The sequence below is a fragment of the Sesamum indicum genome, linkage group LG6, assembly GCF_000512975.1.
Source record: "Sesamum indicum cultivar Zhongzhi No. 13 linkage group LG6, S_indicum_v1.0, whole genome shotgun sequence".
Lineage (NCBI taxonomy): Eukaryota > Viridiplantae > Streptophyta > Magnoliopsida > Lamiales > Pedaliaceae > Sesamum > Sesamum indicum.
The window spans coordinates 1,593,849-1,616,668 of record NC_026150.1 but is presented as its reverse complement, the minus strand read 5'-3'; the positions used below and the strand labels follow the sequence as shown (position 1 = coordinate 1,616,668).

The window sequence follows — 22,820 nt, the reverse complement described above, 5'->3', positions numbered from 1 at the left end:
TAGTTATTTATACAAATTACTCCTATTTTTTAGATAATTATGCATACACCCATTAAAAATATCACTTACACAAAATACCTCTTACTTTTTTGAAAAATTACACAAACTACCTTTATTCTTTTATTGTAAGAAATAATTTCTATAATTATGTAAAAAATAAGAGTGATTTGTGCAAATAAATTATAAATCAAGGGGTGTAAATATAATTATCTTATTCAAAAGATATAGAATGTTTGATACGTAAAAGCCCACTTATTAAGGTAATAGGTCCATTTCCACTGGAGCACATTTTAGAGCGGACCAGACCAGAAGTTGAAGAACTACAGAAGATGTAGCCGAGGAAGAGGGGGAAAGAGAGAGAAATAATACCGCCGTGCGCCACCGCGCTTCTTTGGATTAGCCGAGAAAGGTGGATGATCCGCCGTTTCTTCCCGGAGGCTACGCTCTCAGGCGTTCGCCGTTGACGACGATGCTACTATCTACATTGGACATTAACAGAGCAGGTTTTGTGTGAGTATGATCTTCTCATGTTTATATAGAATTTGATGATGAATGTTTGTTTAGGAGGTCAAAATTTATAGGCTTTTGTGCACATTTGCATGCTCTTGTGTTGTTATGTTCACCAGGGGTATATATATGTTTAGAAGTCCAGTTTATTGTTCAGGGACCTATGGCATCTTATTTCTTTTTCCCCATTGCTTGTTGAGTGATGATATCCTTGTTTTGTGTTCTGTTACTTAATTTGGATATTAACTTCTTATAGCTTCTTGTAAATGGTGCCATGAATAAGATGGTGTTCTCCTCGTTCTCTTCTTTTTTATTTTTTATTATTATTGGCTTCCACTGGACCTTGTTAGTTTTCTCTTTTGTTTGTGCTGTTGACCTTTCTCCTAAATGCAGGTGAAAACTATGGGATTTATCATGCCACATCATGTATTGCAGCCAAAAATGCAAAAAGCTGTAGGAAACCTTTCACTTTCTCTTGGTTGCTTTGATTCTAATTCATGAACCCTGGCAAAATAATAGTCGAAATAATGAACTGAGGATTTGTCTTTGTTAACATGTCTGAAATTAACACTTTCTTGAATCTTTGTTTAATAGCACTGTCCCTTGGTTGCTTCCCTTCCCATGTAATGAGCATGGAAACAATAATAGTAAAGTCAGATTGATGATCTCTTTTATATATATCCTAACGGTACTTGATTTATCATGGTTAGGGAGCTGTGTTTTCCTTTCCTTCTCTGAGGATTGCCCCTTTTCGCTGGCAATAGGAGGCTCCATGGAACATTGCAGGTGGGAGAGAATTGTCTTTCTTCCTTTTTTCATAGTTCGAAATATTTGCAACTTTCATGCTCCTCCCTTAAAACAGTTTGGAGAAATATCATCTTTGCTAATCATTTAGAGGTATGAGATTTTTTGTCTGACGATGTGGTAGCTACAAGATGCAGGAAGTATGCCAGCCAGGCGCACGATTCGGATTGTGGAGTGGAAATTAAGAACTTTGATCTGTTAATCAATGTGGAAATAGTAAGGTTTGAGTATGCCTTTTTTTGGGTTTTACGCTCCCATATTGTGACAAGGAAATCTATGATACGCCTGTTTTCACCACTAGGAATAAGAACCAGAACTCATCATGCATAGGTTTAAGACAAGAGGTGATGTCTCAATAGCCGACATGGGACAATATGCTTAGAGGATTACTATGCGCCATTCTGTACTATGTTCCAAAGCTTGCCTTTGGAGGTATTATAGCCCTCCATAAAAAAACCTTCCTTTTGTTGGAGAAAGTATATGCTTGAAATTTACCTAGTTCGCTGTTGCAGAAAGCATTAATTAGGTTTTTTGTAGCACACTACGTGATAAGGTGAACCTTAGCGAAGACGGGAACTTATAACTCAAAGAAAAGTGTACACACCTCCGTGGGACGACGTAAAAGTATTTAACCATATGGTAATAACTAAAACAAGTAATTTGTGATAATAAACTGATCCTTTGAGCCATAATGTCATCATTATGATCTATCAATATCTTACGTGACGTGCACATGGAATTAGTTCTGAGAATGGACAGAGGAACTGTTAAAGTCGGAGTTTCTCTCAAACGCATGAAAATATGGGCTACAGCGACTGTGAAATATGCCTATTACAGTTGTCGTTTTTTTAGCTGGTGGTGATGTTTCATGTCTGTTATGAATCTGTTTTGCAGAGTGAAATGTATTACTGAGACAAATTTGAACACTGGCATTTCACCAAATTTCCATGACTTTACATATGCTAGAAGCTTAGGTTTGTTCTGTTGTAACATGAGAGTTGCATTTTGTTCCGAATGTGACAAAAGGGTGGTGGGTGGTTTCACCAAACTTTGAGAAACGAAGGCACGCGAAATGACGGGCAAACAGATGTGTTTGTGGTAACAAATGGTGACATACTGAGATGTGGTTAACTGATCTCTGCTGCTCGTATACATGCATCTTCGGGTGAGATGCTGGTAATTCTACATCATCTGCTCGTTTACAGGCAATTTTGACGATACAGACTAATAACAAATCCTTTCAAAAATAATAATATAAAATTATTTAGATCTTTTAATTTTTATCTAATTTTTTTCCGAATCAAAATACATAACCAATATTGAAGTTTTATTATTCAAATTAAATTTAGTTAAATTGGAATGATGTGATACATTATTTTTCTTAAAATGTACGAAAATTATATGATAAGTTTATTACATGTCTTGTATAATTGCTGCTGGATCTGGTCCAACCTAGAACTTTTCATCTAATATGGCGGGGGTAGGGGGGTAGGGTCGATAAAAACGAACGGTCTTGACGGGTGTGTGAGTATATATACACACGCACCACAAAGTAAACCTCCTTCCCCCAATCTCCCTCCTACACTACACTCACAAGCAGCTCAGTCTCACTGAACAAAAGTGCGCAGTTACTCACAGTCTGTTTTCACTAATTGCGACAGGGAAGTAGCATTTCAACACCATTAATGTTCTTCAGTTCTTTACTCGGGATTTTCTCTCAGTAATAATCCGAACTAGCTGTTTACCTATAGTTACCGCTCTTCTCTATATACTCCCCATCAGTTCCGCCCCAAATTCGACAGAATATCTTCACGCCGGCAGCAGTAGTTCTTACCCTGGTACTTTTTGGCACTGTGCAAGTTATCTCTGTACCTGTATATAGCGGCTGTGTTGCGTGAGAGGTGGAAAGTGATGGAATTGGACAAGCTGACGTTAGAGATTTTCTCCAAGCTCGAACAGAAGTGGCTGCACCATTGTGAAGGCACAAAAACGCGTGTTTTGAGCATTGACGGTGGAGGAACCACCGGCATTGTCGCTAGCGCTGCCTTGGTTCACCTAGAGTACCAGATCCAAGAAAAAACCGGCGATTCAAACGCTCGAATCGCTGATTATTTTGATATTGTTGTAGGCACGGGAATCGGCGCTCTCCTCGCCGCAATGCTCGTTGCCGACGATGGTTCTGGTCGCCCCCTCTTCTCCGCCAGAGACGCTGCTAAGTTCGTGGCGGATAATCAAGCAGAGCTGTACAAGGTCAAAAACGTTGGCGTTTTCCGCCGGCGAATGAGGTTTTCTGGCAGGAGCATGGACATAGTGTTGAAGGAGGCGTTCCGCAGAGATAACGGCAAGGTCTTAACCCTTAAGGACACGTGTAAGCCTCTGCTTGTGCCGTGCTTTGACTTGCACAGCTCAGCGCCGTTTGTTTTCTCTCGAGCCGACGCTTCCGAGTCTCCAAGCTTCGACTTCGAGCTATGGAAAGTGATCCGCGCTACGTCAGCGACACCGTCGATGTTCAAGCCTTACAAGCTCTATTCCACCGACGGAAAGATCTCTTGCCTGGCTGTGGACGGTGGACTTGTTATGAACAACCCCACGGCAGCTGCAGTTACTCACGTTTTGCATAACAAGCGTGATTTTCCGTCGGTAACTGGAGTAGATGGCCTATTGGTGCTCTCTATCGGTAACGGACCGTTAAGCAGACCGTCAACGGTAAAGCTCACTCCTAAAGGCAACTGCTCGACGGAGTCAGTCCTCGGCATTGTCTTTGACGGCGTTTCTGAAACCATTGATCAAATGCTGGGTAACGCCTTCTTCTGGAATCCCAACGATTACATCAGAATTCAGGTAATTCCAACACAACTCTAAACTGAATCAGTTTTTCACCATTATTTAATTTTCAGAAATCTCTATCTACAGTGTACAGCGGAGTTTTTAACCTAGTAAATGCAAAATTTTACAGGCCAACGGTATGGCGGAAAGAGCGGCAGAGGTGTTGGCGGAGAGAGGAGTGGTGTCATTGCCGTTTGGCGGGAAACGGTTGCTGACGGAGACCAACGGACAGAGGATCGAAGGGTTTGTGCAACGGCTCGTGGTATCGGGGAGGAGTAGCCAGCCGCCGAGCCCGTGCAAAGCAGCCGTTAATCCCCTGGTTAACCGCCGTTAGTTTCTTTTGTTTGTTAATTTCTCTTTTTTGTCCTTTTTTCTTCAGTTTTATATTAGCCCTCTGTCAGTTAACTGTCTCTATTGTCAACTTTAACCAGTAGCAGTACAATTAAATAATATACTCCTATGATAGCACTAGTGGCTGCTTCCCATAAAATTCACTAATCAGACACTAATCTCTCTTTCTGATCTCCCGAGAAATTTTGAAATGACAAACTTTCTCTTAAAAAAACTAAGTAATTTAAGTTGTCTTCTTTATGATTTAATATAATAGAAAAAATTATTATTTAAAAAATTATAAATACTCTCATGATTTTAAGAAAAAAATTATAATTTTAGTCCTGTAATTTAAGGAAGGTGATATTTTTAGTCTTATACGAATTGATTTCGCAATTCAATCCTATAACTTTATAATTTTGACAATTTTAATACTTTCAGGAAATTACAATTTTAGTCCTACAAATAAATTCATGTAGGAACAAAAATGCAACTTCTCTAAGTTATAGGACTATAAATGCCAATGCTCCTTAAGTTACATGATTAAAAATATAATTTAATTGAGATATATGCATCACATGTAATTTTCCAACCAAATTGGCCGAAAAAGGATGAAAACTACCAAAATTTTAAAGTTACAAGATTAAATTGCGAAAATCAATTCGTGCAATACAGAAATTCTCACCCCCATAAGTTACGGGACTAAAATTGCATTTCGCCCTAATTTTAATGTTCGACTAACAATAAGCATATTTTGTATAGCCTCCATTGTTTTTATTCAAGTTTTTGTAGTGTACTGACTAAAATGCTCTTTTAAATTATGAATCACAATTTGATATATTTTCAGAATTTTTTATTTTAGCTACTCTGAAATTTAGTTTGGATTTTTTTAGAATAACTTTTTATTTTTAAAAAAAATTCATCAAGGGTAAAGTAGTAATTTTTAACTCACGATTTAGGAACTACAAGATTATTTGTTTTTTAGGAGGTATTTATAAATTCTTAAATGATTAGAATTATTTATAATTATGTCAAATTTTAGAAAATTGGTGTAATTTATCCAAAAATAAAATTATATATAACATTGAGTATGGAAGTATTGAAACTTATAATTAGAGCGTGTCAATAGATTGATTGGATTTACATTACCTGATGTGGTCTGATGAGATAATTATGATGTTTTCCTGCTGGATTCATGTAATTTATTCTCCTGATAACTCCAAGATTCCACTCTATTCAATGTGCTAATAATTAATATGATTAAGAGACGAATCTATCCACAGATTCACCCTCATTAATTGCAAAACAAATTACAGTATTACTCCTATGTTACAAAACTAACAACCATGTGCTCATCTGTTTTGAAGGAGTTAAGAAACATTATTATTGTACGAGGGTGGGGGCATTCAAGGCAAAAACCACACAACTCCACCTTTGATTAACTCTATCACTGTCTGGTTTTTCTTCAACTTTTGAGGATGTCTGGATAACCCTTTAAAACTCTTACTTATAAAGTGTTTGGTAAATTATTTAGAAAAATATGTTATAAGTTTTAAAAATAAGACGTTATGAATTTATAAACTCTTCTAAAAAAAGTAAGGAGTTGTCAATTTATTTATAAGATTTTTAAATTAACTACAGATTTATTATTACTGACATTTTATAAATTTAATAGTTTATTTTATCCAAACACTTTATAAATTTATTTTAAAATAAAATTTAACATCTTACAAGTTTGAAGAACATCTCATAAGATGTATGAGCTTATAAGACATTGGATAAATTACATTGCTACCCCCTATGGTTATGTGAAATTGCACAAAGCCACATGTATTTTGCATAAACTATAGCTACACCCCTTTAGGGTGTTATTGTAATATTTTTCAGGAGGTATTTATGAAAGTTGTACATTTGAATGTGGGTGTAGTTGTAATCACAACTATAACATCGGGAGATGTAGTTGTAATTTTGCATAAGGCCATGGACGTTCGTGTATTTAGCCTAATGTCGGGGTGTCAATATATTTATCCTAAGATTTTTTATATAAGTTCATCAACAATTATGAGGACAGTTACACTTTCCTCCAGTGAATTTTTGTGTAATTACACGTAGACTCTATATAGTTTAGAAAATTACATCTGGCACCCCTAAAGTTTGCTTTCTTCTAACAAATAAGTCCCTCCATTAGTTGAAATTCACTATATTTGTCGATATTAATAAAAAAAATAAAAATTTATTGATTTATAACAGGTCAAATAATTTTTTCGGACTAAACTACCCTTAGTAAAGATATACCTTCTCATATACATTAATGCGTGAGAATGTATGAAGATAATTTAATCATAAAAAATTTGTTTGACTTGCAATAAGTCAGTAATAAGTCAATTTGGGGTAAATATAGAATTTTTATTTTTTTGTTAATATCAACAATTTCGATAAATTTTAACTAACAAAAAAGCTTATTTGTTAGATGGAAACAAACATCAAGGATGCTACGTGTAATTTTTCAAATCACAAAGAGTCTACATGTATTTACGCCAAACTTCAAGGAAGGAGAGTGTAATTATCCCATAATTAATGTTGATCAAAGTGAAATTGAGCTAAACGAATCTCCTACCAATAATATAAAGGGATAATTACACTCTCCACCCCTGAAATTTTGTGTAATTACACGTAGACCCCATATAGTTTGAAAAATTACATCTAGCACCCCTAAAGTTTACTTTCGTCTAACAAGTTAGTCCATTCATTAGTCAAAAATCACTAATTTTTTGTTAATATTAACAGAAAAATTGAATGAAAATTGATATATACCCTCCATTGATTTATTACTGACTTACTGTAAATCAAACAATTTCTTTCGAGTTAAACTGCCCTTATAACGGTGAAAATGTACCTCCTCATATGCATTAATGCGTGAAAGCGTATGAGGTAATTTGGTCATAAAAAGATTTATTTGACTTATAATAAGTTAATCGATAGGTAAATATAGATTTTTTTTGTTAATATTAGCAAATTCGTGAATTTTGACTAACGAATATGTTAGATTGAAGCAAACCCCAGAGATGCTAAATGTAATTTCTCAAACTACAAAAAATTTACATATAACTACACCAAACCTTAGGAGATAAAATTGTAATTATCCGTAGTATAAAACACAAGGTATCTAGATCCTGGGCTAGCAATACTCCAATAGCTTCTAAGTTGAGCATATACTTTATGAGTATGCAAAACTCCCTGTGCATGACAAAGACCAAAAAATCTCTTAAAGGAAGTTTCTCTGTGGTGCTGCTATCACCCTATCTTTTCATTGCTTTCTATAAAGGATGCTTTGGTTATTCTTTCCATAAAGCCCTTTCAAATTCATATTAAATTCGGTGTTTAATATATGAATGATTCTTATATATTTTCTTATTTTTTAAAATTAGGTTATGTATTAATTGCGTAATTATTCCATATATTTAATATTGAGTGTAGCATCTACGTAACCCAATAAAATATATTATAACACATCGCGATGATAATCAAATATAAGTTTAATATTTATCGTCCGCTTAAAATGTTTTTTGTGTTACATTCTATCCGATACGTTAGATGTTTTATGCCTGAAATTCATGCTATTTATTTACGATATTTTTCTAGAGGATTTACTTAATGATATTGTATACGCGTAACACATGTGTATATATATATATATATTAAATGAAATATAGACGCAACATCATTTAAAAAATAATAATTTATGATATAGTTAGCATGCACGACACATCACTTTTTAATTTCAATTTATGAATTGTTCCCTCACACGTAACTCAATAAAAATATAATTATTTTAATTAAGATAAGTCATTATTGAAAAATTATTTAAATAACTAATTCAATCAATGACATATAAATATAATTTTTGTGAATTTAATGAAGTTTTTAAATTATATTTGTATGTCATTCATCAAATTTTTATTTAAATAATTATATTCTCAATTAAAATCAATTATATTTTTAAGAATTTATGTAGAAAGGATTAAATTGTAATTAAAAATAATAAAGTAGGGGATTAAAATAATTGTCAGTAAAAAAAAAAATTGTCTAATATAAAGTGAATTAAAAAAACAAAAAATAATTTAAAATTAAATTGAGATATCCCCATTCTTTGAATATTAATGAAGTGAAGGTTTCGATAAAACCCAGAGTGCGAATCTTAGAGTAGGTAAGAAAAAGAAATGGTCAAAGAGACGTCCCAGTAGTGTACTGTACGACATAGGGAAAACGTAGGTGTCCCCTACCACCTCATCACTTCCACTCAACCACCCATTGTCCCCTACTTCTTTAATAAACTCTCACCCTTCTACTCTTCATTATTATTATGATACTTACAAGTTATCGTGCCCGCGAACATATAAAAAGAATCGTGATATTAAATAATTGGAAAAAATAAAAATCTTACACAATTGGGAGAAAATCGAATTACAAGCGGCATCAATTATTTTCTATGAAAAGTTTGTATGTTTCGATTGTAACAATTAGAGGCGTGTTAAAGAGCATGGCCGGCACGTAATAATAATAGCTGCATGAATGCTAATTAAGAAGAAGAACTACCCTTCCCTTTTTGGAAATGCCCAAAACGACACCGGATTCAAGAGACCTGCATTTACTCAAATTAATTACTACTATTCCTGCTCTCTTTTTTTAGCCTTATTAAGTGAGGGGCACAATTTTAAATACACTACACTTAATATCTGTATATTACACATTAATTCCTAATATATTTGGTCATTAAAACATGAATTTATGGCTAACTGCATATGCATGTCCACTCATATATATATATATATACACATTAGATTTGATATGATTCAATTAATTATAAAGCAGCACAACCTAATAGTTAAGATTAAGGTTGTGGTCTCATAAATAAGTTTGAAACCATGTGTTTGATTCCTGTTATATATATAGGTATTTGTCTCACTTTGCGTGAGTTACTGTAATTTGTTTATTTTTAGTTATTTGTTGAATTGATATAATTTTTTGGCTGGTCTTAGTCATATTGATGTATTAATTAAATTGATGTTTTAGTTAGAAATAAGATGTTGTACTCTTTTAGAAAAAAAAATATCGAATATGTAATTTTTGTTTGGTAAATTATATTTTATCATCTGAACTATACTCGTTCTTACACTTTGGCATCTATTTTTTTTCCTCTTTTTTTTGTCAACATACTATCTCAACTTTGCGAATTGACACTTTAGCATATATGACCTTTTTTGCTGATTTTTTTACCAGAAAAACATCACATATTGTGCATATATAAAAAATATATCATCACGTAACCCTTAAATATCACATGTGCACTGCATGTGATGTTTTTTGACAAAATTTTTTAAAAAAATAGCTATAAATGGCAAAGTGCAAAATTTCGTAAAGTTGACACACACAAAAAAAAATTAGATGCCAAAGCGTAAAAATGGTCATAGTTTGGATGACAAAATATAATTAACCCTTTCTTTTTATAAAAAAAATTAACAAAATAATTTAAATTAATTATAATTTTGTCATTGTTGATATTTTATCAAATTTAGAAATATTCTTTGAAATGTATCAATTTATGTGGTATACTTACGTTTACACCTCTCGTGCTATCATATATTTATTTACACAAACTATCTCTATTTTTGTGTAATTATAAAAATTATTCTTAACAATAAAAAAAATAGGAGTAGTTATATAATGATGTTGACGATTCTGTAGTTTGTATGTATAGTTTTTAAAAAAAGTATGAATGATTTATATAAATAATATTGGTACTTTTTATGAATATGATTTTTTTAGAAAAATAATAATTTACGTAAATAATTATATGAAGAAGGTGAAATGTAATTATTCCTTAAATAAATTCAATCAACAGTGTTAGAGATAGTATTTATATATGGTAGACAAAATTATGACAAGATCTTGTTCCCTATAAGTGCATCATGGACTAATGCACTCTCACGTTATGTCTATTCTATTCCCCTATGCAATAAGGACGAAACAATCTACCTCCACTTTAATTTGGCACAAACGTCATAATTTTATCTTGAAAAGATAATTAGTTATGGAATAAGGACTTAAAAATTTATAAGCCGTTCAAACTACTTATCTACTATCAATGTGGGACGTTTATTTGCATCCCAATTTAATTATATATATATATATTAGTCAAAGTTAAATCTAACACATAAAAAATTGACAGTCTTTATCAATCGGTCACATATACTAAGGGTTATTGGATTGAGTATTCATTGTAATGCTGCCAGATTTCAGACACGCCCATCTGAATTTGCATCTCTAAGTCGTGCTCAGATTCATGAATAAAGACAAGGAGGAGACTTTGTGCAAAAATATCCAAACATTTTAAGTTCACAAATCGATATGGTGTGAATAATTGATTCCCGTGGACGATACTTTTTAATACTTTTATGTTAATTCTAAAGTTATAAATTCCAATTTAAGACCCCATAGTAATAAAATTATTGATTTAAATTGCGATGGTTTTTGTCTATTTTAATAATAATTATAAAACATTATTTCCCGCCAACACATCATAACTTCTTGAAATTCGAAGTTTTTTTATATATATATATAAAACGAAGAAAATCAATTATTCTTCTTCTCAAAATATATATTTTTTAATATTTAGTCGATAAGATTTAGTTTAATTGATGAATATGATGCCCCATGACTTTAAAATCGTGAGTTTGCACCCCACCCCCTCTAAAAATGTGAATTACACTTTTTTCTGAAATAAGTTCCAACACTCCCATAAAAAAATCTTGCACCTAACACCCTTTTGGTAGGGTTTGAACGAAAAATATTTTCGTTAGTAAAAAAAAATTATATCGATTTTTAATTTTGCCCCTCATTTAACATTCATATTCGATGATTTTGTACTTATAAAGGAAAAAAATATAATGATGTTAACTTAACTCCATATACAAATATATATAATTTATTTCTTTATAAGTGCAAATATATATATATATATGTGAATGTTAAATGATAAGCAAAATTAAAAATTTATATAATTTTTTTTGCTAAAATTAATATTTTTTGTCTAAATTCTAATGGAATGGGGTCATGTGTAAATATAGAATTTTTAAAGGGATTTAAGTATAATTTCAGAACTTCTTTAACGAAAATTACAATTTCACATTTTTTATCCAAATCATAACGGAATGGGGTTGGGTATAAATATAGAATTTTCAAATGAGGCGTAAATATAATTTCAAAAAAATTTTTTTTGAAGAAAAATACAATCTTTTACATTTTCAAACTAGAGTGAGTTGGAAAGGCATATCATTCCGTGCATGGGAATATCCTGACATTGCTGCAAAGTTTTAAGAAAACCTAAACCTCTGCTGAATCCCATGTTAATTAGGAATCTAGATGCCAAGTATCCCAGGTTGCTGCCTACCACTACCCTTTGGAACACATGCGCAATCACGGGCCATCCCTCCCTCCCTCCCTTTTTCCATTCATAACCCACCAATTTGTACTGCACCTATCTCTTTATTAATCTTCATTACAGAATTTGTCCATTTTTCATAATATCTCTATCACTTACATGACAAATATATTATATTTAACATTTATATTTACTTTGTAATAGTAAATTACGACAAGTTTAGATCATAACATACTTTATTAACATATTCATAATATCGACTGTGAAATGTATACCTTCTGCTATTTCTAAAATAATTATCTTTGATACACCATAAAATATATCCAAATTTCATTCTATTTATAGATATTTTGAGTGATCGTATTATATACATAAATCATGTATTGAATCTCATGTATGGTCGATATTATATTCAAACTCGTATTCAATGCGGATGTGGATGATTTTTTGCATTAAAAGCATATTACAATGACATAATTGATAATAAAAAAATCCAAACGACGTAAATGTAGTGTTGCAATGAACTGAATTTATATATTGAAATTAATGATCGTCTAATAAATACTCCCTCATAACAAATTCATTGTAGGGGGTATTTGTTATACAATAGTTAATGCTGATAAAGTATTTATGATTTTTCAAATAATAATAAGGTATTTGTAATTATAATAAATTACGGAGCTCTGAGTAATCTTTAAGAATTATTTTTATAACTATGAGTTCTCTTGGGAACAGCAGTAAAGAACTCAATCATCCAAAAATCAGTAAAGTTTAGCCCAACTTTGAAGCGATTGGCTTCTCAGAGGCCCAATTATATCCCAAGCTATTGGGCCTAGGCTCAATTTATAAGATTAAATTTTTAACATTCTTTATAAAATAAATAAAATCCTTCCAACTTATTTTATAAATGCTAACAAGTTAGTTTATTTTTTAAAAATTAATTATAATTTCATCATTAGTAAAATAGTGGTAAGTTGTGAGATATGATGTGTATGTGCATAACTTTTAACAAAAGTATTTTAATATAAAATACTTAGAAAATTGTATTGTTCAGTTTTTGTATAGAAAATATATAGAATAAAATGATACTTTATATGCACTATAGTTTAATTTTATCGAAATATTTTAAAATAAAATTTTATTGCAATTCTAATAAACTAATCCAAAATTCGACCCGTTGCCATTTTTACTTATTTGTAAAAACACGAAGGCGGGAGAGTATAGGTTTTTAAAAATGTTTAAACAGGCGGCGTGTTTGGCGCAAAACCGAAACCCCCCGTATTAATTTCCGAAATTACCCCTCTCTCGCACGGAAAACCAATTTCGTTTCTTTTCTACTCATCTTTTTTTCATGGAGAACCGGAAGCAGAACTCCGGCCGGCGCCGCCGCGAGCAGTCGTCGTCAACCTCTTTGTCTTCGCGTCGTAGCGTGAAGAGGAAGCTTGGTGAGGAGTTCGACCAAGACCTTGGGAGGGCCGGAGACGAGTCGCCTCTTGATTCCCATCAAGATCTCGTGCGCGAAGTTCGTACGCAAGTCGAGATCCTTGATTCTGCTTTCTCCTACGCCGAGGAAGATCGGGCGGCAGCCAAGAAGGCCACCAGCGTCCTATCCGAACTCGCCAAGAATGGTAATGCAAAAATCGAAAAGAGAAGGGAGGAACGACCATGGTTTCCTTTTTTTTCTCGATCAATTTGCTACATAGTGCGTGGGCGCGGTTCTGTTGGGCTTGCATGTGCTGCATTTTTGATTTGAGGGTTTTATGTATTGCTGAATGTTGCATGTATGGCTTCAGAGGGTATAGTGAACGGTTAAAAAAGTATTTTATTTATTGAATTCTTTAATTGATGCATTATCTTATGTCTGGACTTGTTTTTCTTTGAGTGTGCGTGTTCTTGATTTTGAGTATTGAGGTTTTGCATAAAAGGAATTTTGCACGTGTGGTTGCAGAGGATATAGTGAACGTGATTGTGGATTGTGGGGCTGTCCCGTCTCTGGTCAGTCACCTGCAGGCTCCACCGCCGATGAGGGAGGGAGACAGTGGTCCAAGACCTTACGAGCATGAAGTGGAGAAAGGGAGTGCCTTTGCCCTCGGGCTTCTTGCTATTAAAGTAATTGCACTCCCTGAGAATTCTCGTTCTTCATGTCTTCTAGGTTCTCTTTTACTTCCTAACTAAGAAAGTTTTAGACACGTATTAAGTTGTTAAATTTGATTAGTGCTTGAATTGGTGAAAAAACAATGAAATATTTGAAAGGCTCAATTCTAATATGTCAAATTTTGATTTCTGCATTCCCTGAGTTAGATTATTCTTTTTCTTGGGTCCAACTTAGATCAGCCATTTTTCGATTTATTTTCTCATGAACTGCCTTGTCATGGTGTTTTAATATGCCATGCTGGCTGAGGGTTAGTTACAGGTGGTCCTGCAATGCTACAAAAGAGGGGAGCCATTCTGTTGATGAAGCAATGAGCCATGGAGAAACCTAAGGCAGTTTTATGCTATTCTCAAAATCATTTTCCCCTTTTGTTTGAAGTCTTCATACATAATCCTTGCAATCCTTGATTTCCTTGCAATAACAGAATTCTATTATGTTTGTTTTACGTTTCACTCTATAAACACGCAAATTCAGATGTATGCTAAAAGCATGAGTTTTTGTGTACAGTAGTCCATACCATTATATACTGGCATTTATTGGAAAATTTCTGTCTACCTTATCACTATATCCTCAGATAACTTTCTGGGAACATATTCTCCTATTTCCACGCATAATACACCTTTTTGCTTATGAAAGAATGATGCACAACTAGAAAGATCCTGTAAAAGTTGAAGATTGAATATGATCTTTTCATTATATCAGTCTTACCTAATTTGTCCACTTATCACTTTTGTTCACAGCCAGAGCATCAGCAGCTCATTGTTGATGCAGGAGCTCTACCCCCTCTTGTGGATCTGTTGATGAGACATAGGAATTGTCTAAACTCTCGGGCAGTAAGTGGTGTTATTAGGAGAGCAGCTGATGCAATCACTAATCTTGCCCACGAAAATAGCAGCATTAAAACCTGTGTTAGGTTGGTTTTCCTTTATACTTATGTGATTGGATATGTAAGTTCTGCTTGTCATTAAATCCTGAATTATGTGCTTAGGATTGAAGGTGGTATCCCTCCACTTGTTGAGTTGCTTGAATTTGCTGACCCGAAGGTGCAGAGAGCAGCGGCTGGAGCCCTTCGAACCCTTGCTTTTAAAAATGATGAGAACAAAAATCAGGTTTTTGTTTACTTCAGTTACTGATAAACTATCTGCTTATTTTCTCCTCCACCTCTTCTAATATTTTTGACTAATTTCAGATTGTAGAATGCAATGCTTTACCTACTCTTATACTAATGCTGCGGTCTGAAGATGCTGCTATACACTATGAAGCGGTGGCCTATCCTTTTGTTCTTTAATTATATCCCCATACTTGTTTGAGTTTCTACTCCCTCATGGCTCATACTACTGATGACGCTAATAATCAGGTTGGTGTTATTGGAAATCTTGTCCACTCATCTCCAAACATTAAGAAAGAAGTCCTAGCTGCTGGAGCTTTGCAACCTGTCATCGGGTTACTTAGGTATGATTTGTATATTAATACATGTCAATGTTCTTCTCAAAGAACATATTGTGAGGATCTTTTTCTATTTCATGGTTTCCCGCGACGATGTATTTCAAGTGAGGACCACCATCCTCATAGCTGCTTTGGTTGAAAGTGGATTAATTTGTTTTCCTCTCAAGCCATTTGTCCTGCTGTCTTCCCCTCTTATTGAGTGTTAACTGATGTCTATGGTAACAGATCCCGCTATTCAGAAAGCAAAAGAGAAGCTGCTTTGCTGCTTGGGCAATTTGCTGCAACAGATTCAGATTGTAAGGTTGAGAAACTGTCATTTTTCTATTTAAATACCGGGTTACCATGAATTATATAAAGATCTGTCCCAATTTTAGACATTGCTCACAAATCTTTCAATGAGCTTCTGCTGCAGGTGCATATTGTTCAAAGAGGTGCTGTGCCGCCACTGATAGAAATGCTCCACTCTCCTGATGCTCAATTAAAGGAAATGTCAGCATTTGCCTTGGGGAGGTTAGCGCAGGTAACATCTACCTTCTTTTTGGTGGCATAATTTTCGTTCTTCCAGGTCTTCCCTTAAGATTCTTCTTGAATTCATTTGGTAAGACATAAAAACATTTCTGCTATTTCAGGATAGCCACAATCAAGCTGGTATAGCCCACAGTAGGGCAATAGTGCCACTATTGAAGCTTCTTGAATCCAAAAATAGATCTCTACAACATAATGCTGCCTTTGCTCTCTACGGGCTTGCTGATAATGAGGTATTATTCTAAATTTTTGTGATAATAGTTCAGTTTTCATATAGGCATTGGCATCTTTTCTTTTGTTGAACTTATTGGTATTTTCTTGTTCTTCTTTTCCTTTTCTTTACAGGATAATGTTGCGGATCTTATTAGGGTGGGAGGTGTTCAGAAATTTCAAGATGGTGAATTAATTGCCCAAGTAAAGTCTCAGCTACTTGATTTTCAGTTAGAGAAATATCAATTATTGGGTTAACTAAGTGATGTCATATCTAGTTAGAAGTACGTAATACATCTTCTCAATCTTGTCATATTCCTTTTATTGCAGCCAACTAGGGATTGTGTAGCTAAAATGCTGAAAAGACTTGAAGAGAAGATCAACGGAAGGGTCAGTTACCTTTTGTAGCTTAATGAAGTTGCAAAATTAAATTTAGTTCAATTGTTTATTCTATACATTCAAAAATCTGATGTTATGCATTTGGGTAACAAAAAACGAAAAAAAAGATATATTTTATGTCAAATAAGGAAAGCGAAGCTGAAAAATTGGTTTCTTTAATTAGGAGAGGAGTTTTATTTATGTGCTGATGGGACTCTTTTGGTACTTTGCTCATGTGACACTTAGTTGTGGATCTTGAACTTTAATTGAATGTTTTCCGTGGGCAGGTATTGAACCACTTATTGTATATGATGCGTGTAGGAGAGGAAGATATTCGAAGACGAGTGGCTTTGGCTCTAGCGCATCTTTGTTCTCCTGATGACCAGAAAAAGATTTTCATTGATTATAATGGTATACTATTTATCAAATCCATTTATTACGTTGGTGTCCTGTGCAAGTGTACTGGGACTCTGCAATGTATTGCTGGACTCATAGACTGCAGTTACCTGCCTCACCTGCCACATATGCTTGCAGGACTGGCGTTGCTTTTGGAGCTTCTGGAATCAACTGACTCAAAGCACCAAAGAGATAGTTCTATGGCTTTATGCACGTTGGCTAGCAAAGCCAGTTTGCTATCTTCCATGAATGCTCCTCCTCCTTCCCCAATACCTCAGGTGATATTTTGCAACTTTGGTTGTTGTGGATGCCAGTCAATCTTTGTTATGGTTTTGCCAGATTATAATACTGTGATTGCATATTTTATATTTCAGTAGAAATGTTGGGGAAGGTTTTCTTAAACTAGACAAAAGAAGGAATAGAAATTGCTATCCTATCTAAGAAACAAACACTTGTGACTATATATTTGGTTTTTGAAGTGTGAATCAAGAAAAGTTGTGAATCTTGTGATGATATGTATTTGCGAGACTTTTGGGTTATGACTTTTGCCAGAAGATATGGTTGAATTGTTACCATTTCTTAAATATCACTTTAAGGTTGCATGTGCTTTGTACAGATGACTCCACTTAGTCTAATTGTCTACAGCTGTGAATGTTTTGTGAACAGGTAAAAGCATCTTTCAGTTGTAGAGAGGACTGAGTGCCTATTCATTTTTGTTTAACTGCAAATATGCATGCCGAATTGATTTACGACTGTAATGTTTATGCTAATGAAATTGCTGGCTAATGTGGATTACCTACTATTAAGGACACTTTTGTGATTAAATGCGGTGATATGTAATGACTCTTTCCTTCTAATGCTCTATAATCATTCCTACTACTGGTTTTGTGACTATATCTAATGTGAAGGTCTTTTATTTTTTCAATCTTTCCCGACTAACTCCAGTGCATCTGCTGCAGGTGTATTTGGGTGAGCAGTATGTAAATAATCCAACATTATCTGATGTCACATTTTTAGTTGAAGGTGGAATCTCTGCACAGCTTCTTGAATGCTTTCTATATGCATGTCTATGATGAGCAATCTTTTATTAATATATCATCATTTTTATTTTCATCATCAGGAAAAAGGTTCTATGCACACAGAATTTGCTTGCTTGCTTCTTCTGATGCATTCCGGGCTATGTTTGATGGTGGTTACCGGGTTAGCTTATCATTTGCTTGTATTATGTTTGGTTTATCCATCATTACTTCACTCTGTTATAGAATAATAGATGTGCATATATTTTTGCAATTATGAAGCACTTCTTAAGGTCTCACTTGTGTTTAAGATGCCATCTAACTGGTCCAGGGCTCAAACTGTACATTTTAGATTAGTTGACTTACCCGTCTTGGCTGAATCTGATACGTCATGAAAAATAAAATTTGTGATCTTATTTGGGTTTTGGGGCGAGTTCAACTGCTTTAATCATCATCTAAGGGAAAATGACATAATCGAATACAATAGAGACATCAAATTTTTCCCAGTGGTTGATTGCAAGACTTCGATTTACCTCTGGCACTCTGCACAAAGTGAAAATTATTCCTCACTTCCACTATTCCTGAAATAGAGAGCACCAACATAATCATTCCCTATGTAGATAACTAACTTGCTGTTTGATTCCTGCAAATCAGGACTGCTGATGGATATGTCGTTTTGTGGAGGCTTATGTGTATTTCATTATTTAGAGCATCAAAGAGACAGAAACAACTGAATTCTTTCATTATGATCATTCATTTTCTGTTTTCTTAAACTTGGAATTTTAAGATGTAAAATTAGTCACATTTGCTGGTGTTGTTATGACCTTTTAAGATTTAACCGGAATAACATTGGCTGGTCCTATTCAATACTGGCCAACTTGGTGGAGTATTGTGCTGATACTGATTGAAGACATTGTCATTAAACATCCTAAGCTGAAACAAACATGAGTTTTGGTGTGCAATGAACATAAGTTGAGTGGCGATGAATTTTATGTTGGTGGTCTAAGATTGGATAGGTAATAAGTCCATGTGCTTAAAAGATTTCTCTGGAATGAATGCATTGCAGGAAAAAGATGCTAAAGATATAGAGATTCCAAATATTAGATGGGACATTTTTGAATTGATGATTAGGTGAGTATGCTTTGACATTCTAATCCAAATCTTAGCTCTTGTAACAAAATTACAGTCGAGTCCTCAGTGCCCTTGTAGATGCTAAACTCTGTTCTGATTTTGGTTGCAGGTACATATACACAGGATCTATTGATGTCAACTTAGATGTTGCAGAGGATCTTCTGAGGGCTGCTGATCAGTATTTACTCGAGGGTCTGAAGCGTCTTTGTGAATATGCCATTGCACAGGTGAAGCTCAGATAACAAAAGATGATTTTACTTTGTAAATATTTTTCTTCTTTGTTTCTGATACTTATTCCTTTTCTTGAAGGATATATCTGTGGAGAATGTCTCTCTCATGTTTGAGTTGTCGGAGGCATTTAATGCTTTGTCTTTGCAGCATGCTTGTATCTTATTCATCCTGGAAAAGTTTGACAAACTATGTGTCATGCCATGGTATGTTTGACCCTCTATTTAGGCGTATTCAGTTTTTGAGTGTGCTAGTGGTGACCCTTGGGCTACTGGATACATGCACTGCAGGTATTGTCAGCTGATCCAACGAATTTTACCAGAGACTCGTAATTACTTTGTAAAAGCGCTGATGAGACCGATCCAAGCTAAATGAAGGTGATGGATCGTCTGACAAAATTTTGGTATTATCTTTGACTAATTAGTTAGGTGAGAAAATGTACAGAAATACCTTAGTTTAGAATTGACAAGTTGAACAGAAACAAGAATCAATTTGTATTCTTGACCAGGAAGAACCTGAAGTCACCCCATTCGATGCATATTTAATTACTGACTTGTTAATGGTCTTGGAAATCTTTACTGCTGATGAATGATTGGGTGATGATAATCTTACAGGGTAACTACTGACATTTATGCTACTCGAAAATAACAGATGTTATCGTTTTTGACAGAAGGGAGTCTAATAAGCAGAAAACCTACTGCAAATCTTTGTAAGGACAAGAAGGCTACGGTTGTTGGAGGGGAGATGTGAACTAAAAGCTGCAATTGAACATTATACACACAAGTCAATTGGCCATACCAGTGAAAGAATAACGGCTTTAATTCTAGCTTTTCTACTTCTCACACATTTCATCCTTTGGCCAGAAACACACGATAAACCAAAGCCTGAACCATCGAGCAAACACCATAGCATAGACAGAGAATAGACAGAGAATGCAAGTCTGGAAACATAAAAGAAGAAACTATAACACAACCTCTATTCTTACAACAGAGACGGGAGTCCTCAAAAAACTTCCACACCTATGATTTAGCCATTGCATTTGACCAACGATAAGACGAGTAAAAGCTCTCATGTTTCCTTCTCGATGTCACTCAAAAATTTTAGTGCCCCAAAATTTTCATCTTGCAATTGAGTGGGCACAGGTGGAATCATCTTTGTTTGCCCAGCTTTCTTCCACTCCACATGCCAGAATTGAACGCTCAATGAGCCCCCCTGTAGCCTCTTTCTTAAACACAGAACAATATTCGCCGAAGGTCTTCACTGTAACATGAATTCGGAAATCTAGACCAAATAAAAACTTAATCTCTAACTTGTTCAATTCTGCTGTGCTTACACCTCCCACTCTGGCATAATATGCATTGTTGAAGAATCTGAATGTCATCAGATTGTGATTCATCAAACGTAATAAAGAAAGCATGCATTAATTGAATACCAAACAGAGTAAGCACTCAGAACGATAGCTCAACTCAAAGATTGAACCAAAGAAAAGAAGTTTTATGGGCTTTAGGTAACTTACGCATCATCCATGAACTTTGCAGCCACCATCACACTGGTGATAAGAAGTCGGTGAATATTGAGGGAAGTCAAGAACAAATTTGTCCGCTGAATGAATCTGTCCAAATATATATTTGCAATAACAAAGCAGGAAGGGCTGCAGCATGCATACTTGAAAATCCGATCAATGTATTGTTGGATGCTCAGAGAAGGTGCTCTTAAACCATGAAATATGGTGATAACATCTTTGGTTTGCGAGGTTTCTAGTATCCATTCATTTTTCTGAACAGACCTCTCCAGCACTGCTGCAAGAAGTGACAAAATTGGGGGATTTCTTGGATTCTCGTTTCTCAAGTCCTTCAATCCTAATGCTGCATAGTCATTTGAGCATGAACAATCAGTTTCAATAACCAAAGTTCCCATTTTCGTGCACTGTTTGGAGCATAAACTCTCAATTCAAGATCCAAAGGTTGTTTGCCAGTGATGCTGCAAAGCATTCAAATCAATGAATATCAGATTTCCAAATTTTGTAAACTAGGTCTGTTGATTTCTGAAATTATAAGAGAAATAAATCCTGGGCATAGAGCACAAATTAGATCTATCGGGGGGCGGGTGTAAATAAAAGTTGAGCCATATCCACCTGATTTTCCGATCTACTCACTGAATAACTAATTTTATAATAGACTTATCCTACTAAGTTTTCCATATAAGTAAAGTGGACAAGAATTCAAGAGCAACAGAGATTACAAATAAAAACTGGTCGTGCCTCGCACTGAAAGCACACAATGATGGTGTAGGCTAATTTGAACATATGAGAGATCTAAAGAAGACCGATTCTGCATTCCGTCTCCATGGCAAAAGATATAATGTGGTGGAGCCTAACACCTACATCATAACTGAAAAGCAGGCACTTCGGTTACACAACTCCAGCTGGTGTGAGCAAAATGGATGCAGGTAAATAGATGAAACTAATAAGTTTTATCTCTAGTGCATCAGCAACAATGAGTTCTCTTCAATCACTCCCATCTTCCTATCATTAATCATCTGGCATCTGGTTGTAATATAGTCTATTGGATCTAGTCTCTCTTCAGCTACAATACATCTTCATTATGGATAATTAAGCTCCAAATATCAAATTCTTCATATTATGCATGAGAATTCAATAACAAGATACAAACACGCGCAAGTGTCAAATCAACAGATCCATCCCACACACACAATCTTGCTACCAGAACTCAATAACAAAAGCCACATGCAAGCAGCACATAAATTGTAATCTTCTCGAAGCTCCTTCTTCACTTCTCGGTACCAACTTAACACCTCCATGAAGAACTAATTCAATCAAGAACTCCAGGGAAAGCACAAAATTCAAAATGAAGTCCATGAAGCTAAGGGGAAAAATCAAAATCAGCAGCAACAAAAATTTAGAAAACAAAAAGGAAGCCCTTCAAAACAAAAGTAACTATTAAATCGAAGAACCCACGTCTCAGAATAAACTAATAATGAGAAAAGGGAGGAAAGTTTCAAGAGAATCCAAGAACCCTCATGAGAAAGAAAAGCTTACACCAAGTTCTTTGAGAGATCTGGCTTCTACATTAGCAGAAAATTTGAAACCTCCATCATCTGACTATTTTTCCAACAGCCATGTTGAATCTCACAGCATAGCATCACTTGCTAAACAACTTTTGTGTACATAAAGTAGATTCATTCAAGGAAGAAGCAAGAAATATGCTTGTAAGTTGTAACCTTTTAATCTGGCTATCTTTTAGGTCACTTCACATGGAAAACTCAAACCCCACCCCACTAATACAATCCTTCTCTAGGCGCCTCACCAGACCAAAATAATACAATCCTTCTCTAGGCGCCTCACCAGACCAAAATCCTAGAGCTAGTAGCACGCCTCATCATCGTCCATGAAGCTCTCTCTCTCACTGCG

General features: G+C 34.6%; 3 protein-coding genes and 1 long non-coding RNA gene across 5 annotated transcripts; 3 read left to right on the top strand and 1 right to left on the bottom strand.

Moving 5' to 3' along the window:
• On the top strand, positions 275-2,520 carry LOC105163267. Its single transcript, XR_847896.2, has 4 exons — positions 275-510; positions 901-960; positions 1,218-1,293; positions 1,449-2,520. It is a non-coding gene; the product is annotated as an uncharacterized LOC105163267 (long non-coding RNA).
• Positions 2,715-4,597, top strand: LOC105163266 (probable inactive patatin-like protein 9). The gene is made up of 2 exons (XM_011081555.2): positions 2,715-4,152; positions 4,268-4,597. The coding sequence occupies exons 1-2, from the start codon at positions 3,223-3,225 to the stop codon at positions 4,469-4,471; spliced, it is 1,134 nt and encodes a 377-aa protein (XP_011079857.1). The 5' UTR covers positions 2,715-3,222; the 3' UTR covers positions 4,472-4,597.
• Positions 13,257-20,389, top strand: LOC105163362 (ARM REPEAT PROTEIN INTERACTING WITH ABF2-like). The gene is made up of 19 exons (XM_011081674.2): positions 13,257-13,536; positions 13,857-14,017; positions 14,801-14,973; positions 15,049-15,169; positions 15,250-15,324; positions 15,418-15,512; positions 15,732-15,807; positions 15,919-16,026; positions 16,136-16,264; positions 16,377-16,445; positions 16,572-16,631; positions 16,907-17,030; positions 17,154-17,293; positions 17,975-18,038; positions 18,136-18,215; positions 19,098-19,162; positions 19,272-19,389; positions 19,472-19,596; positions 19,681-20,389. Exons 1-19 carry the CDS (start codon positions 13,260-13,262, stop codon positions 19,763-19,765), a joined length of 2,145 nt encoding a protein of 714 aa, XP_011079976.1. The 5' UTR covers positions 13,257-13,259; the 3' UTR covers positions 19,766-20,389.
• On the bottom strand, positions 20,283-22,724 carry LOC105163265 (cyclin-P3-1). 2 transcript variants are annotated; one of them, XM_011081553.2, is made up of 3 exons: positions 22,449-22,724; positions 20,907-21,370; positions 20,283-20,760 (listed from the first exon to the last, which is right to left on the bottom strand). In XM_011081553.2, exons 2-3 carry the CDS (start codon positions 21,305-21,307, stop codon positions 20,508-20,510), a joined length of 654 nt encoding a protein of 217 aa, XP_011079855.1. In that variant the 5' UTR covers positions 21,308-21,370; positions 22,449-22,724; the 3' UTR covers positions 20,283-20,507. The 2 variants fall into 2 exon arrangements, with proteins under 2 accessions (XP_011079855.1, XP_011079856.1); XM_011081554.2 differs by having other exon boundaries at positions 22,631-22,724.

Coding starts and splice junctions, on each gene's coding strand:
- LOC105163266 (XM_011081555.2), top strand. CDS start 3,223: ATGGAATTGGACAAGCTGACGTTAGAGATTTTCTCCAAGCTCGAACAG. Junction 4,153..4,267: donor ACGATTACATCAGAATTCAG/GTAATTCCAACA, acceptor AAAATTTTACAG/GCCAACGGTATGGCGGAAAG.
- LOC105163265 (XM_011081553.2), bottom strand. CDS start 21,307: ATGGGAACTTTGGTTATTGAAACTGATTGTTCATGCTCAAATGACTAT. Junction 20,761..20,906: donor GCAAAGTTCATGGATGATGC/GTAAGTTACCTA, acceptor GATGACATTCAG/ATTCTTCAACAATGCATATT.
- LOC105163362 (XM_011081674.2), top strand. CDS start 13,260: ATGGAGAACCGGAAGCAGAACTCCGGCCGGCGCCGCCGCGAGCAGTCG. Junction 14,974..15,048: donor AGCATTAAAACCTGTGTTAG/GTTGGTTTTCCT, acceptor TTATGTGCTTAG/GATTGAAGGTGGTATCCCTC. Junction 15,325..15,417: donor CTGCTATACACTATGAAGCG/GTGGCCTATCCT, acceptor GCTAATAATCAG/GTTGGTGTTATTGGAAATCT.